The sequence below is a fragment of the Mustela erminea genome, chromosome 4, assembly GCF_009829155.1.
Source record: "Mustela erminea isolate mMusErm1 chromosome 4, mMusErm1.Pri, whole genome shotgun sequence".
NCBI lineage: Eukaryota > Metazoa > Chordata > Mammalia > Carnivora > Mustelidae > Mustela > Mustela erminea.
Window position 1 is genome coordinate 51,267,999 of NC_045617.1, and position 18,195 is coordinate 51,286,193.

At 36.1% G+C, this 18,195-nt stretch overlaps 1 protein-coding gene across 2 annotated transcripts in view; it reads right to left on the reverse strand.

The window, feature by feature from the left end:
* Positions 1-18,195, reverse strand: part of MEI4 (meiotic double-stranded break formation protein 4) — a 248,763-nt gene that overhangs the window by 213,262 nt on the left and 17,306 nt on the right. For both annotated transcript variants that reach the window (XM_032339230.1, XM_032339229.1), the window contains exon 2: positions 302-547. In XM_032339230.1, the coding sequence (XP_032195121.1) occupies positions 302-533 (232 nt within the window). In that variant the 5' untranslated portion in view covers positions 534-547. The remainder of the gene's footprint in view (positions 1-301; positions 548-18,195) is intronic.

Below are 18,195 nucleotides of genomic sequence, written 5' to 3' on the forward strand. Positions count from 1 at the left end.
AATCTTTTAAAAAATTAAGTTAAAAGTAAACAAAAAGAGCTGCCTGGGTGGTTCGATCAGTCGGGCAACTGATTCTTAGTTTCAGCTCAGCTTATGATGTCAGGTTCATGAGATGAAGCCACACATCGGGCTGGGCATTCAGCACTGAGTCTGCTTGAGATTCTCTCCCTCTCCCTCTACCCCTCCCCTCCCCGCTTGCTCTCTCTCTTTCTCTCAAAAATGGTTAAATACATCTTTTTAAAAAAGTAAACAATAAAAACCCAGAATGATATACTTGCAGAAGACGTTTTCATATACTCACCACTCTTAAATACTCCTGCACGCATCCTGCTCAGAAGAAGTTTGTGGCGTAATTGCAGAACTTCAGCTTCCAAGGCTTGGACTTTAGATCTCCACATTGACTCCTGCTCGGACACCACCTTCGCAAGGTGCTCTGTGTATTCTTTGCTGCTTGTGTCCGCTGGTGTCGAGCGGATAATTGCCAAGGCCAGAGCCAGCTTTGACGTTCTCAAATACCATGTTTGAGCATCCATCCTGACTTTTGTCTCTATCATTTCATAAGAAAAAAAATTCAGAAATTTCGTTTAACTTTTGCAGTGCATTTCATTTGCTCAAAATTGATTTTGCAGAGTAACGTTAATTAATATGTTTGTAATACAACTTGACACCAAGTAACAGAAAAAATTTTCTCAGGAACTGAAGAGAGTATGAAAAAATATGCAAAAGAAAAATGCATACACATGCATATTAAGTGTATTAAAATTTAAAAAGGTAGGTTCAGACAATTTGACAAATTCTTGGGGTGGAAAAAACACACATTAATTCATTTAGTGTTTTCTAACCAGAGGCACACATCAGAGTCTCTAAGGGAGCTTTAAAAATATATACATATACATATACATATACATATACATATACATATACATATACATATACATATATCTAGTCCCAAAATTCTCCCCAAAATTCAGATTCAGCAAATCTGGGAAGGGCACTCAGGCTTTTACATTTTGAAAGGAGACAACTCTGTAATCCGAACCACTAAATTAAATCATTTAAATGCAAACCTTTTTCCTCGGACCCATTCTTCTAAGTCTTAGCGTCCTTGCTTCCCAGCCCTGCTGCATTCCTTCATGAACCATGACCTACTTGTTACTATTCCTGCCTTCAACAAGGCCCCTCCAATCTATACTGAGAACAATCTTTAAAATATTGGCATCATTTAAGTTGTAGCTGTGCTCTGATTCTGCACCTCCAAAGATTTCCAATTGCCACCATAAGCAAATTTTCCAAATCAGAACTGTATCAAGGTCTGTAATTGTAAGGACATGACGGACCTCTGTGTTCATTGGACACTATGACCCTCACTGAAGTATAAACCCCTTGTGGGCCTCCACAAGGAGGAGCTTTGCCCATAAAATGTGCTACGTAAAGATTCGTAAGGAATAGTACAATGGTTCCAGAGAATTTAGGACCTTTGGTTGCCAGATCCAGTCTAACAAATTCAAATTCTTTACTCCACATTTCAAACTTTATGTTGTCCAGTTTCTCGAGCCTATCCTTCCACTGTGGTTAAATCATATCATCCAAACAGATGCACTCAGCCTAAGCTCATTCCCATTCACATCGCTCTCCTGAATTTTCCCTGGTTGTGATTCCCTGACTCTCATAGCTGACAAAGCCCTGAGTATGTATCCTTCAAAGAACAATTCATATACCATCATATAAAACCTTTTCAGAGGTTTTATCACAACCTACAAAACTGTGTACCTATCTGGTATTCTATAGCTTAGCACTGAAAACACACAATCTAAGAGGAAGCGTAATACTGCTTTATTATAATCAGAGATCAACACAAAAATGTATGTATGATATGTTCATAACAGAATAATGTATCATTGAAAACTAGGACCAACAACCAAATAGTTAATAACAATAGGACAATTCAAATGAATATCAACTCTTAAGATAGGTTTTTCAGAGATATTTTTTATTACCATGAGAAACTACTAATGATATGCTGAGTGGAAAAACAGTGAGGACATAAAATTATATGTATAGTACAATCCCAATTGTGTAAAATATGGGAAATATAAAAAATGTAAACAGGATTTATCTCTACTATATAATTATCAGTGATTTTTATTTTCTTACCAACAGTTCTCTAAATTTTCCTAATTTTTGGCTATGAACATGTATGGAATTATAATTAGAAAAAAATTATGAAGAACAGATTTCCAAAAGCAAAGCATAGTTACCATAGTGAAGCTACATAATATACCCAAGACTCAATGCTGTGAAGACAGACCAACTAATTAGAATTATAGCTGCGCCTATTTTAGTTTCACAGAAACCATGTCACTCAGCTGGTTCATCCCTCATCTGCTGTGTCAGCAATGGGGACCAGACTCCCTGCCTCTCAGTACTTTGGGAGAGCGCCTGTGGGCAGAATGCAGAAAGTAGGGATGACCCTCCCTAAAAAAGCCCACCATCATATATAACAGTATAGACTAAAGATAACAATAATAACAATAATGGAAAATAATGACCTATTTAAAGAGTTTCAGGTAGAAAATGAGCTGATATTCAATTATGAATCATGGCTAAAAACTAAGAAGAAAAAAAAAACTTGTTTATTAGCATGAGAGGATAAAATTCTCTGGATAACAGTATCACAGAAAACTCCCTGTCATCTTGCAAAGATTTTTAATTAATTGATTTAAGTAAGCTGATTAATCAAATGCTCTGATATTTAAGTCATCATATATGATTTGCTAATAGTCTTAAAACCATGCTGAATGTCAGTCAACAAAGAAAGAACAAATTATAAAGTCCTTCTGGATTCTAACTATCCCAGGGTCACTTGTCTGAACATTAATTAGAATTGTACCACAAGTGAACAGAAGTGATTGCTAATAGATATACTGGTACAGCCTTCTACCATACAAATTACACTCAAAACACACACAGAACTATAACCTACAACCAAACAGAAGCAGGCCTTTTAAACTGCTTCCTCATATGTGTGTGTGTGTGTGTGTGTGTGTGTGTGTGTGTGTATAAATATATGCCACTTTTATCTAAGAATAACATTCCTATCCTCAAAGTACCATTTGCAAGGTAAATTCTATTTCCCTGAAATTTCATGGAAAAAAATATGAGCTTCCTAAACATATTCTCTACTTAAATGAGGAAAGACCCATAGTAACTTTCAGAAAGCCTTTTTAAAATTCAATTTATGCTCAAATAATTATCGTAAATAATTAAAATGAACATTAAATGTTCCCCAAGAAGGTATTTAGTGTCTTTGAATTCTTAACAGCAGAAAACACAAAATTTTAACAGTCTTTTTAGAATACAGCATTCTCTCAAATGAGCTTTCTTTTTCTTTACATTTGGGAATAGACCTTACCGTAGCAAAGTCCCCACAGGGCTACAAAGAAATCTAGTCACATTTCTTATGGTCCCTGTATTCTCCTTCAACCAATATATGCGGAAATGGCTACTCTGCAAACAGTATTTTGGCAATTTTTACCTACCCTGTTTCTCCTAACCTCACTTTTACCTACTGAACTTTAATATGTATCAACTAATTAATTCTCTAAACTGTCAAAACTGTTTTGAATTATAATCCTGAATTCTAAATTCTGTTCATCTCCAAGATCACTGATGAAAATTTCATGAACTAAAGAGCCCCCGATCATTCCTATATAAGAAGTGAAAGTTTAGGTAACTATTCAGGAGGATATTTCTGTAATGTGCATCAAACACCTTCAAAATACTTATCCCCCTTTGGACCAGCAATACAAGTTCTAAGATCTTAAAAACATGACCAGAGTCACAAAAAAGTGTTAGACCCAAAGATGATCTTAAAGGATTATTTATAATTACTAAAACAAAACAACTGTCACCAGCTTGAATATCTAACAGACGCATTAAATTGTGACATATAATTAAATTTAAAATGTTTTTTAAAATATTTAAAACTATGGGAGAGTATTTCCCACACAATGTTAACTGCAGGATAAACATAAAATAGTAAATACAGTAAAACTGGAAAATTGGGGAAGGGGGAATCCATAGACATGAGACTGACATATTGATAGATTTAGAGACAGAAAGGGGGGAGGGAAGTAAAGAGGAAAAGAAAAGAAAGAGGGAGGGAAGAGGCAGGGAGACAGACCAGGATTATTCACCAAAATATAAACAAAACACTGAGTATGAGTTAAGGAAGTCTGATTTCATTTTATTGTTTATGCTTTTCTATAGTTTCCATGCTTTCCACATAAACATTATAAAATGTGTTATATATGACAGAAAAAATGTCTTAATACTAATCCTACAGAAAATTCCCTATTCTATATTTTTCAAATTACAAATTATAGGGAAAATGAAGATGAGTTTTGAATGAAGCCTCAGGTCTACACCCCTGATGAGAAGCTCCAGCCTGTAACTCTTACCTCCTCAGTTCTAAGAGATCTTCAAGTGTAAAACACACCACCAGTTCACCTACAGCTTGGGAGTAGAAGAGGGGTAACAATGAAATAATACCAGGTGAAACAAACTCAAAAATCTGAAGCTGTCAGAGTGCCTGCAGAATTGAGGAAACACAGTCAATGGAATGGGAATTCTGTCCTTTAAATTCCCTGACCTCCATCCTTGATCAGCTTTCCCCAAATTCTACTAAGCTTGTGGACTTCTGGCCTTTTCATGTTCACATGTAGATAGATGCTCCTTCATTTAGATGAATCTGGTGTTCCTTCCACTAATCCAAAGGACATTGTGGATTTTGGAGGTAGGGCAGAAAAACTTTAAAAACTGAGCACCTGGTTGGCTCAGTTGATTAAGGGTCTGCCTTTGGCTCAGGTTGAGATCCTGGAGTTTTGGATCAAGTCCCACATCTGGTTCCCTGCTCAGTGGGGAGAAGCAGACTCCCCACTGATATTTCCCCCCACCCATATTCTCTCTCTTTCTAATAAATTTTTTAAAAATCTTTTAAAAAATTAAAAAAAAAATAAAAACAAACAAAAACTTTCCAGCATGAGCAACCAGGAGGCTTCTAGTCACCGGATTCTCAATGCCAGCAATGTGGACTGGCAACTAAATACTTGAATGACTGAATAAGTGAATGAATAAATGAATATATCAGTATAAGTCAGGCAGTCACAGAAGGCTGCTCAGCCAGTTTTTAATCCCGGCTCTCATCATTAGGTCTGTGCCAATTCATACCAGGGAGCATGGCACTAGAGGAGAAATGGATTAGGACGGGAATTTAATTAGTTGACTAATTAGGTCACATTGGTCTCTCTTGACTCTGTAACACATCCTTTCTTGACTACTTCCAGTGAATCTACTCCTTCTAAACCTATTTCTTTCTACAGCATACCCATAAACTTTCACCAAATAATTCCTGAGCAAAGAAAATACAAGAAAGACAAAATCTAGTTCATAAACAGGTTTATAGGAGAGAGTAAGCTATAAGGGAAAAATCTAGATTTTATCTCATGTGAATACAATAAATACTTGTCTTACCCGTAAAGCAAGGAACTGAAGAACATTCCCTAAATTACTGAAATGAACATCATAGGACAAAGTGAGTACAGGAGGAAATCCCTATTTGATATTTATCAAACTTCAGTCTGGGGCACAGCAGAGTTCAGGCAATGCCAGAACAGTAAGCTACTATAAGACTTTTTGGATAATTAGTTTTGGTAAAGTTTGGACAAGGTCTGACACCTGATAGTTGGATTAGGTCCAGCTGAAAAATTCTCTAATTATTGTTATAGTTTCAGCACACACTGTACTATGAAGTGCTCAGCAGAATAACATCATGTGAAATTTTACATAAAAGAATAAGGAATTCCTTAAGATTTCAAATCTTTCCACTTAATTATTAAGGGGCCTTTAAAAGCCTGCCCAGCAGAAAATCTGTTCATGACAAGAGACTAGTAAAGATAAAAGGCTGCTTGCTTTTTTTTTTCTTTTCAATTTCATCAAAACAGGCCAACTATCATTTTTCTCACATTGAAAAAGTTAATCATAGATTTTAATTGTCTACAGAGTTCCTCAACTACTGTTTTCTTTTTATGCAAATCCTCACCCCCTTTTGACTCCTCAATGCTTCTTTTCCGTCATAGGAAAGGTTTTCTCTGGATTCTAAAGAAATGCTGCAGAATTTCATGTAGGGAAAATGCGTCACATTTTATAGATCAGCAAAAAAGTACACTGATTCAGGAATGCAAAGTCATGTACATATAGCACAATCCTCAACCATCTTCCTCCACTGTGTAAATCCACAGAAGGGAAAGGAACTGGATACCTACCATTAACACATATTTAACAATGTAATTCAGAAGAACTGTAGGTGTTTCCTAATTATACTGGTATTTCACACACTGATATGGACATAATTCTTATGACAAAAACAAACATCTTGTTCTCACAGGGTATATGAGAAAGTCTGATGACCTACAGAGCTCAAATCCACAAACTCCACAAATTTGGGATTTTTATAAGGTTACACTCTGGAAATGGAAAAAGCTACATGTCATAAAATGAGGAAGAATAGAGGATGAAACCAAAAACCAAAGAAACAACCAGAACAGGCAACTGAGAGATGTTCAGCCAATCGCAGGGGAGAGAAGCAGCCGGCTTCTGCAAGGAGCACAGAAGGCTGGGGAAGAGGGCGGTGGTAAGGCAGAGTCCCCTGGAAAGAGTAAAAGGCCCTATCCGAAGAAGTCCCATTTTTTAAAGGACACATTGGGAAATAAGATTTGCTTTCTAACTCCTATTACATAATACCTTCTTATACTTCCCTTCTGTGTACACCTAAGACATTAACTCAAAAAAGCACGAGCAGCTCCACAAAACATTTTCTTTAAGGCTGAAAAGTTGCCCTCATCTATCTCTCTCATTTAAATCTCACCAAGCTGACCACGTGAATTTCAGAGAGCAACTGAAATGCTTCATGGATTCTCATAGGCCTTCATTTATAAATAAGTCTAGGGGCACCTGGGTGGTGATTAAGTGTCTGCCTTCAGCTCTGGTCATGTTCCCAAGGTCCTTAGTTCGAGCCCCGCATCCTCCCTGCTTGTCCCTCTCCCACTGCCCTTGTCTGTGTCCCTTCTCACTATCTCTCTCTCTCTTTCTGTCAAATAAATAAATAAATAAGTCTAATACATCGTTTACATTCACTTAGATTTACCTTTAACAAATTAGAATTCTACTTTTATTAGCCTAAAACAGACTACTAAAAGAGAGGGGCAGCTTCACACATACTGAGTACTTTGATTTTCGGCATCTTCTAGCACATGATGTCCTCTGAATTTTTGTCCCTTTAAACTCAGTCCCTCAACTTGCTCCAGACAACAAACACACAGAGCCAATATAGCTTTTGTTGTATGTAAGCCATCACTCAGCACTGATCCTCAAGCTCTCATCTCCCAACTGTCCGCTCCCACCTGCTCCTGCCCAGGCTCCCAACCCAGTTCTATGGCATTATATCCTCCAAAATCAGACAGACACACCATAGAATGTGCATCCAGTATCAATACAATGCTCTCCTCCATCAAGAACCTGGGAATTCACTGGATCCATGTTACTTATCTCCTGTTCCACTGAGTACCACTACAACCATCCCTAACCAACTAAAGAGTACCAGAAGAAGTTGCAGGCCATTCTAGAAATCAGCATAGTACCCTCCAAGGCAACAAAAAACACCACAAGGCCCATGTTCCTGATACCAGGGGATGGCATCTGAAGCAGGAAGTGGTCCTAGCTTTCCTTCCAAGTAACCAATACTTAGCTCTACCTATGTAATAGGAACCATTCAAGTCAAAAGTGTCAGCAATCCTGTGGTCTAACAATTCTTGTCTACTTTTCCCAGGAAACCACATCAAACTTCCCAAATTCCCTATTTCTTCTACCCACCCAAACTTTCTGTCTTCCTTAAGACTTAGATCTAGCCAACCTGAGATTATCAATCCAAACTCATGTTAGCCAAGAAACAGCCTCATAAGGACACCATTGCCAGGCCTGAACCTTGGTGCCCATGCAAGTATAGGCAGAACAGAACTGCATTAGGTGTCTTTTTTTTTTTTTTCCCTTTTAGGGAATGCTATTTGTATTAAGAATTTTTAGAATCTTTTTAAATGAGCTATGTTCTAATCATGAAAGAGGTCTTTTATTGGCAAGAATATCAATCTATTTCATCTTGTTAATGGGATACTCAAATGACAGTAACTAGCCTTAGCTGTATCAGTGTTCAGTTTTACTCTGGGGTTATCAATTAAAGTGATTTGTTTAAAGCCACAGTAATTTCTCAAAGTAGATCATGCCATAGAAGAAATTTAGATCTTGAACTCGTCATGCTTCTATGTCTAAATCTATTTGTCCTTTCAGTGACCACAGACAATTGTAAGAGTTGGGTTTTATCCCCTTACAGATTTTACTGAAATAGAGAAAATAAAGAAAATTCATTAATTTACACATATACTTGGCAATTTAGCTCAAAAGAAAACTTCTACCTAGATGCTCTACCTAAGATATTTGATTTGTGTCTGAAGGACTAAATTACAAATATGTAGGTTAAGGTAATTAACTATTCTCAAAAAAAGATATATTGAAAGTAACTAAAATGCAAACAGTAAACAAAAGAAATCTGGAATGGGAGCACTTGGGTGGCTCAATCAGTTAAGTATCTACCTTCAGCTCTGGTCATGATCCCAGAGTCCTGGGATGGAGTCTCCTGTTCCACTGAGTACAGCCTCAGGCTCTCTGCTCAGCAGGGAGACTGCTTCTCCTTCTCCCTCTCCTTCTGCCTCCCACTCTGCCTACTTGCGACCCGCCTCTCTCACTCTCCCTCTGTGTCAAATGAATAAATAAAATCTTTACAAAAACATTTGGAATGGCTCTATTAATATCAGACAAAAGAGACTTCATGACAAGAAAATATGAGAGACGTAGAGGAACATTTCATATGATTTTAAAAAGTTCAATTAATCAGGAAGATTAACAATCCTAAATGTGTATGAACATAATAGCAATAATAGAATTTCCAAATACAAGAAGAAAAACTGAAAACACATAAGGGAGACAAATCCACAATCATATGTGAAGATTTTAACACACTTCTTTCAGTAATTGATAGAATACCTAAACCTTGAATAATAATGATGATGATAAAAAGGATTTGAAAAATAATACCAACCATCTTGAACCAATTGACATTTATAGAACTTTATATCTTATAAATGCCGATGCATACATATTCTGTTGAAGTTCCCTTGGGACATTCAACAAGGTAGATCTAGATTCTATGTGTCAACAAAACAATTGCCATTAAATTCCGAAAGACTGACATCTTGTACAATATGTTCCCTAACCACAAGAAAAACAAAGAGAAATGTCTGGAAAATCTCCCAAATTATTTGGAAAACAAACCACACACTTCTAAATAATATAGGAGACAAAAAATTTCAATATAATTAGAGTGTTATTTCAAACTGAATGTGAAAACGCAACTTGTTAAATTTTTAGAGAGGAAGCTAAACTACTTGTAAAAAAAAATAATAGCTTCAAATATTGATTTTATAAAAGAAGAATGGCTTAAATTCAATGACCCACATTTCCACATTAGAAAATGAGAGAAAGAAAAGCAAAAAACAGAGGAAGTGAAAGGAAGGATATCATAAATATATTATCAGAACACTAGTAAATAGGAAATAAATAATCAAAAAATTTAACAAGGCAAAGTTAATTTAAAAAAAAAAAAAGATTAATAGGGATGCGGGATGGCTCAGTTGTTAAGTGTCTGCCTTCCGCTCAGGTCATGATCCCGGCTCACGGGATCGAGCTCCATGTCAGTCTCCCGGCTTGGCAGGAAGCCTGCTTCTTCCCCTCCCACTCCCCCTGCTTGTGTTCCCTCTCTTGCTGTGTCTCTCTCTGTCAAATAAATAAATAAAATCTTTTTAAATAAATAAAATAAAGAAGAACTTATACAACATGAGAAAACCAAATAATCTAATTTAAAAATGGGCAAAAGATATGAAATGATACTTCCCCAAAGAAAATACACAGATGTACAACAGACACATGTAAAAAGGCTCAATATCTCTCATCAGAGAAATGCAGATCAAAATCATAATGAGATATCACTTCACACTTGACAGAATGGCTAAAATAAAAAACATAAGAAACAAGTGTTGAGGATATGGAGAAAAATCAATCTCCATGCATTGTTGGTAGGGATGCAAACTGGTGCAGCCATTGTGGAAAGCAATGTAGGAGTTATTCAAAAAATTAAAAATAAAACTACCCTACGACCTACTAATCACACTATGGGTATTTACCCAAAGAATATGAAAACAGTAATTCGAAAGGATATATGCACCCCTATGTTTATTGCAGCATTATTACAGTAGCCAAGTTATGGAAGCAGCCCAAGTGTCCATCGACAGACGGATGAATAAAGAAGTGATATATATAGACAGACAGATGGATAGATATATAGATACATACACACAAAAAATGCATGCATACATACATAGGGAATATTATTCAGCCATAAAAAAAGAATGAGGGGCACCTGGGTGGCTCAGTCCGTTAAGTGTCTGACTTCGGCTCAGGTTGTGATCCCAGGGTCCTGGTATCAAGCCCCACATTGGGCTCCCTCCTCAACAGAGTGTCTACTTCTTCCTCTGCCTCTGTCCCTCTCCACACTCATGCTCGCTCTCACTCTCTCTCACAAATAAATAAATAAAATATTTTTAAAAATGAATTAAATCTTAAGACATATGGGTGGCTCAGCTGGTTGAGCATCTATCTGACTCTTGGATTTGGCTCAGGTCATGATCTCAGGGTCTTGAGACAGAGCATGGCATAGGGCTCCACACTCAGTGGGGTATATGCTTAAGATTCTCTCTCCCTCTGCCCCTCCCCACCTTGTGCTACCAATCTCTGTCTCTCTCTGTCTCTCTCTCTCTTTCTCCCTAAAATAAATAAATGAGGAGTGCCTGAGTGGCTCAAAGGTTAAGCCTCTGCCTTTGGCTCAGGTCATGCTCTCAGGGTCCTGGGATTAAGCTCGGCATTGGGCTCTCTGCTCAGCAGGGAGCCTGCTTCTCCCTCTCTCTACTTGCCTCTCCACCTACTTGTGATCTCTGTCAAACAAGTAAATAAAGTCTTGAAAAATAAAAAGAGAAGAATTTTTTATAAAATAAATGAAATAAAATCTAAAAAAAGGAAAACTTGCCATTTACAACAACATGGATGGATATAGAGAGTATAATGCTAAGCAAAATAAGTCAAAGAAAGATAGACATATATATATATATATAATCTCACTCAGATGTGGAATTTAAGAAACAAAGCAGATGAACAAAAGAAAAAGAAAGAGAAAGAGAGACAAACCAAACAGATTCTTCACCCTAGAGAACAAATAGATGGCTCCCAGACTAAAGGTGGAAGGGGGAATGGGTGAAATACTACTTAATATACTTAACACTGTATGTTAACTATGCACTGGAATTAAAATTTAAAAAAATAACTAATGCAATATTATACATAATCTACTCTAATAAATTGAGAACTTACAGTGAAATGAATACATTCCTTGAAAAAAATATACTAACCAACATTGACAAAAGAAGACAAAGAATTCTGAGTAGCCTTCTATGTATTAAAGAAATTGCACATTTATTAAAAACCTCACAACACTCAGGATGCCTGGGTCACTCAGTTGATTGTGCGACTGCCTTAGGCTCAGGTTATGGTCCTGGAGTCCCAGGACCGAGTCCCACCATCAGGCTCCCTGATCAGCTGGGAGTCTGCTTCTCTCTCTGACCCTCTCCCCTCTTGCGCTCTCTCTCTCTCTTTCAAATTAAAAAACAAAAACAAAAACAAAAAAAAACGCCTCACCACACTCAAAAAAAAAAAAAAATCAATTCCCACATGGTTTCACTATAAAATTCTAGTAAACAATGAAAGAAGAAATTGTGCCAAGAAATTGTACCAAATTTTGCATCAAGTTTGTACAAAATTTTTCAAAAAATAAAGGATAGAATAAACCCCACAAACTCTTTTTGTGAAAAACAGAGAAAAAGGAAATATCATAACTTGTTTTATAATTTGATATGTATATTGATACAACCTTGATACCAAAATTTATAAAAATATTACAAAGAGTAAAAAAAATACACTACAAAACAATATGTGTAATGAACACAGACTCAAAAATCCTTTACACAATGCTAACAAACCAAACCCAGCAATATATTTAAAAACATCATCACTGAAGAGAGTTTTTTGAAGAATGAAAGATTGGTTTAACATTCAAAAATCAATCACTGTAATTCAACATAATAAGATAACAAACTATTTAAAAAGCAACATATGTTCATCTTAATAGTTTCTTAAGAAATATCTGAAAAGTTCAAACTGGCTCATGATTTAAAAAAAAAAAACTCTCTATAAAGAAAACAAATAAAAATAAAAGAGTTTTTACTCACTGTGACAAAATCCACAGGGAACATTACCCTGAATGATGGAACAGTATATGCTTTACCTCTAAAACTGAAAACACAACAAAGATATCCACTCTTCTCATTTCTATTAAATACCTGACTAGAAATAACAGAGAGTGGAATATAAAAAGAAATAAAAATATATAGATTGGAAAGAAAGAAGTAAAATTCTACTTACTAAAATAAAGAATGAATGTCTACAGAAAACCCTAAGGAATCTTAAAACAAGCAACTACCAGAATTGAGTGACATTAGCTGGATCTCAGTACACAAGGTCAGCATGCAAAAATCTATTATATTTTTACACAAAAGTTAGAATTTTTAAAATAATAATAATTAGAAATAAATTTTACAGTATATGTGAAAGACTTCTACCTTGAAATCTATAAAACACTGTTGAATAAGTTTAAAGCTCTAAATAAATTAAGACATATACGGTGTTCATGGACTAGACGAGATAATATTACTAAGATCTTAATTCTCCTCAAATTGACCTCTATACACCATCCTAATCAAAATTCCAATCAACTTCCTAGTAGAACTTGACAAATAATTTCTAAATTTTATACTAGAATAGCCTGAAAAAAGAACAAAGCTAAAAAAAAAATGAAACTGCTTGATCGCAACACTTAATATACAAAGCAATCAGGACCAGGTGGTATCAGAATAAAGACAGACAAATAGATCAGTGGAATAAAACTTAACAAGTTTAGAACTAGAGCCACACTTACACAGTCAATTCATTTTCAATAAGGGCACCTTGGCAATTGGGAAAGTAAGGTATTTTTAACATATAATGTCGAAACAATTAGTTAAATACATGGAGAAAATGAACATTGCCAACTCTTCATATCTTACACACACACACACACACACACACACATGCATTTTAGCTGAATCATAGCCCTAAATGTAAAAACTGAAATAAAAACTAAAAACACAAAAACATGGTAAAAAAAAAAAAATCATGGTGAACTAGAAGGTCTTATGCTTAGCGAAATAAGTCAATCGGAGAAAGGCAACTATCATATGATCTCCCTGATTTGAGAAAGTGGAGATGAAACGTGGAGGGTTTTGGGGGTAGGAAGGGAGGGAGACAAAACATAAGAGACTCTCAATCTCATAAAACAAACTGAGGGTTGCAGTAGAGAGAGGGTGGTTGGGTTATGGACATTGGGGAGTGTATGTGTTATGGTGAGTGTTGTGAAGTGTGTAAACCTGGCAATTCACAGACCTGTACCCCTGGGGTTAATAAAAATGGTATGTTCATAAAAATAAATAAATAAATAAATTTAAATAAAGAAATCATGGGAATGATGATTTGGAGAAGTTATAAAAAGCACTAATCAGTACAGAAACACTGACAGACATTATCAAAATTAAGTCTGCTAGTCATCATAAAACATCATTAAGAAAACAAAATGCAAAACCACAAACTGGGAAGAAATATTCACTATATATCTTACAAAAAACTTGGAAATGACTATATGGCTATTTTTTTCATTAAGGAAAAAAGACAAATAATCCAACTAAAAATGGCCAAAAGACATAAATATATCATAAAAGAAGCTGCAAAAATAGTCAATAATCATAAGGAAAGGTATTCAACACTATTTTTCTTATCCAATAAGAAAAACAGAAATCAAAATCACAGCAAGACACCACTTTATATCCATAAGAGGAGCTGAAAAAATAACAAGTGTGTGAAACTACAGGGACTTTCATGTGTAGCTGGTGTAAACACAAATTGGCATAACCATTTCTGGAAAAGGTTTCACCTTTCACTCTAAGGTTTCTTGGAAGGTTGAACATACATGTCCCTATAGCCCAGAAAATCCATTTTTACCCAAAAGATAGAAAAATATATGTCACAAAGACTTATATAAGAATGTTCATAGCAGGTTTATCCATAATAGCTAAAAACTGGAAATAGCTCAAGTGTTCATCAATAACTGGAAATAGCCCATGTGTTCATCAAACAAATTTTGGTATATCCATACAATGAAATACTACTCAGCAATAAAAAGGAATGAACTTCTGATAGATTCAACACTGTAGATAAATTTCATAACATTATACTGAGGGAATAATGACTTACACAAAAGTTTACATACTCTAAGTTTCCACTTAAATGAAGTTCTAGAACAAACTAATCAATGGCAGACAAAATAAGAATAATGTTTCATTATGGCGAGAAGAAGGGCAAAGGGATTAGCAGGAAAGAAGACTGAAGGGATTTTCAGAGCTCGGGTAAAGTTCTTTATCTTGATATGAGGCTGGGTGGGATACAAAGGTGTGTTAATTTGTCAGAGCCATCAATGGGACAGGTAATATTTTCCAGCCCATTGCATATAAATTTTACCTTGATAAAACAAGGGATTCCTAGCAGGGATGGAGTTTAAAGGGACCAGATTTTAAACTCCACCTTAAAACAACTAGAAAACAAAATGAAAAATATACATCAACAGTTCTCAAACATTGGACAGAAAGCAGTGCAGGGCAGTAATTCCCTACAGGAGGCATACAAACAAAGTGAGCCTCACACCACAGTCTATTGGCTGAAGGCAGTTTGTAGGCCACAGGTGAAGGAGGTAGAACCCAGACAGAGCCTGTATATCTTAGTGAACTGAGAAAACTGAGATGGGAATTTAGAGAGGTCAGACATACAAGAATTGGTCTGAGTAGAGTATTAAATAGCAAAAGAGCTCTGGAAATCTGCAGAGGGGTTCCCTCAAAATTTTGGCTAGTGATCTGTGCATGTGAAAGCAAAGTATCCAATGTTCAGTGGCTCTACTGTTTTTCCACCACCTAACAGTAAATGACAGGAACAAATCCTTTAAAGGAAGGACATGACAAAAGGTTAAGCAAAAAAACCTAACCACTGGCACTCCACTTTGACCACCTGCTGCTGCTGCTACATTTCAGAGAATGGAAGGCCGACAAAGAGCAACGGGGAGAAAGGCAGTCCATGGAAATGTGGCTCTTCATGAATGCAGAGAATAAAAAGCAGTCCAAAAACAGAATTGGTATTTCCTCCTCCTCTATTCTATTTCAGTGGGTCTCACACTTGAACCTGCCTCACACTCACAGAGGGCTCATTAAACACAGATTCTCAGGATCCACCCCTAGAATTTCTGGATTAGCAGGTCTGTAATTGCACTTTTTACATGTTCCCAGGTCATATTGATGCTGCTAGTCTGAGGACTACACTTAAAGACCCACTGCCATACTCTATTCCTGGGAAAAACACTTTCAAAAGACTAATTACTATCTCTAAGCAATGGTCTATTCCCAAATTGCTATGACCATCAGCCCTAAAACAAACAATAGAAATCATTCATATTTTAGGCTCATCGCTCATTACACCATAATCTTGTGAAGTATTTCTTAACTTCCACTCCTCCATACTATATCATATTTTTTTCTATTTTAACATATTAGGAAACTGAAATTCCAAGACATTTTTATACACTCGTCCTTAATCCTACAGCCCAGGTCTGATATCAGGGCACATGCTCTTTCCTATGTACTGTGCAGTCAACCCTCCAAAATCCCCATGTGATTGGGTTTAGCTGTTGATACCCACCCACACTGAGGCTGCACCCTATATGGTGCTAAATGAAAGAGTCTAAATTCCATTTGAATCTGAACAATACATATGTGACTAGACTACTGACAAAAGGAGATTCTGTCATATTCCATGAAGCCCAACTTCATAAAAACCTGCTTTAACCAGAGCTGAGCTTCAGTCCTCCAATCCTAAGAACCGATAATACCCAACATTTAATAAGTGTTTCCTAAGTGTCTGTTAGCAACTTTCAAATATACTATGTAGTATATTTCATGTACATTATATCCCAAGAATCAATTAACTTCAGATAAATCTCTTAATATTTCTTGTAGAATTTTCTTGGGTAAGCAGATTAAAGAGATGCAAAGGTCTTGATCATAAGCCCGACAGCCGTCATTCTATACACCACTAACTTCTATTTTTACCCCAAAGACTAAACATGTGGTCAGACTTTTAATAACCATTCTGTTTGGTATATGGCAAGTCAGTAAGAGCAATTCAGTTCCACAAACATATTCAGTATATAAGACTAGAGGCCAAAACTGTGTTAGAATCTGATCAAAGATAAATTAGATATATTCCTTGCTTTATTTAAAGTTCATAATAATGGAAGAGGGGATAAGGGGCAGAAGATAGTTAAAAATTCAGCTTATTTCAATCTGATAAGCGATTTAATAAAAATCAGTATAGGGGTGCCTGGGTTGCTCAGTCAGTTAAGCATCCAACTCTTGATTTCAGCTCAGATCATGATCTCAGGGTTGTGGGACTGAGCCCCATGTCAGGATCCACAGTCAGTACAGAGTCTGCTTGTCCCTCTCCCTCTGCTACCCTCCCCCATTAAATAAAAATAAATAAAATATTTTTTAAAAAATCATAAAATCATAGTATGAAGGATGACACCCATGGGGTCATCCAAGCCTCTATGGTCCCTACCCAAAAGCTCTTAAACATACTCAGTGGGTCTCTAAGAAAGAGAATGCCTGGAATACTCCAAGCCAACATCCAATGACATCACTGCTTTACTACAGAGCATGCAGATATCACTCAGGAATCTTACTGAGGGCGTCACTGGGTTTTTTATCCTTTTCTGAAATCAGTGGTAATTGTTATTAACAGTAAATCATTATAAAAGTTACAATCATTTTATAGTGAAGTGAAGCTACAATTTATGACTGGCAATGATAAAAATGAAGATAAATCATTGAGATCCTGATGACATGTAAATTAAGAGACATCAAGAGATAAAACAATGGTTTTTATGAGGCTCTCTTCTTATAAGTCCTTATATTTGTGAGTGGTTACAGGAAAGACAACAAGATTTTAAGAATTCTGGATAATGACAACCCAAGTTGCATTGTTGATAAGCTCTCTTTGGCCTGGCGAGACCACGACTGTGTAACTCAGGCCATTAATTCACTGTGCAACTAAGATCAGAAAGATGATGATGAGTGGTGCACCTGGGTGGCTCAGACAGTTAAGCAACTGCTTCGGCTCAGGTCATGATCCCAGGGTCCTGGGATCAAGACCCACATCAGTCTCCCTGCTCATCAGAAAGTCTGCTTCTCCATCTGACCATCACCGCACTCTCATGCTCTCTCTCTCTCTCATAAATAAATGAAATCTTTAAAAAAAAAAAAAAAGATGATATGACTAAGTAGAGAAGCTTGAAAAGGCCATGAAGACAGCCATAAGAATGAATACCTCAGGATCACTCTACTGAAATTGTATCCAAAGTCTCTGCTTCCTCCTCCATTACAGTTAGTAAAAGCCCATCTGAATTACTCATGACTACCATGAACTTTCTGCACAAGAAGGAGCGTGCACACATATGAATGATCACTTTACTGCAGGTAAAAGGTTTTTATTAATATATACACTAATAATCAGAATTCTGTGAACACTAATATTTTATGCATGGTTTCTTCTCTCCCCCTTAACTCTCATTTTACAAAAACAAAATATTAAGTCTGAACAGAAAATTTATCATAGTAGATATCGTAAAACAGTGGGCTCTGTTTTAAGTAAACTGGTATTGATAAAAGATATGTTAACTGCAGGTAACCCAACTTTGACTCTCATTTTTTTAAAAAAGGGTCATTCTTGATA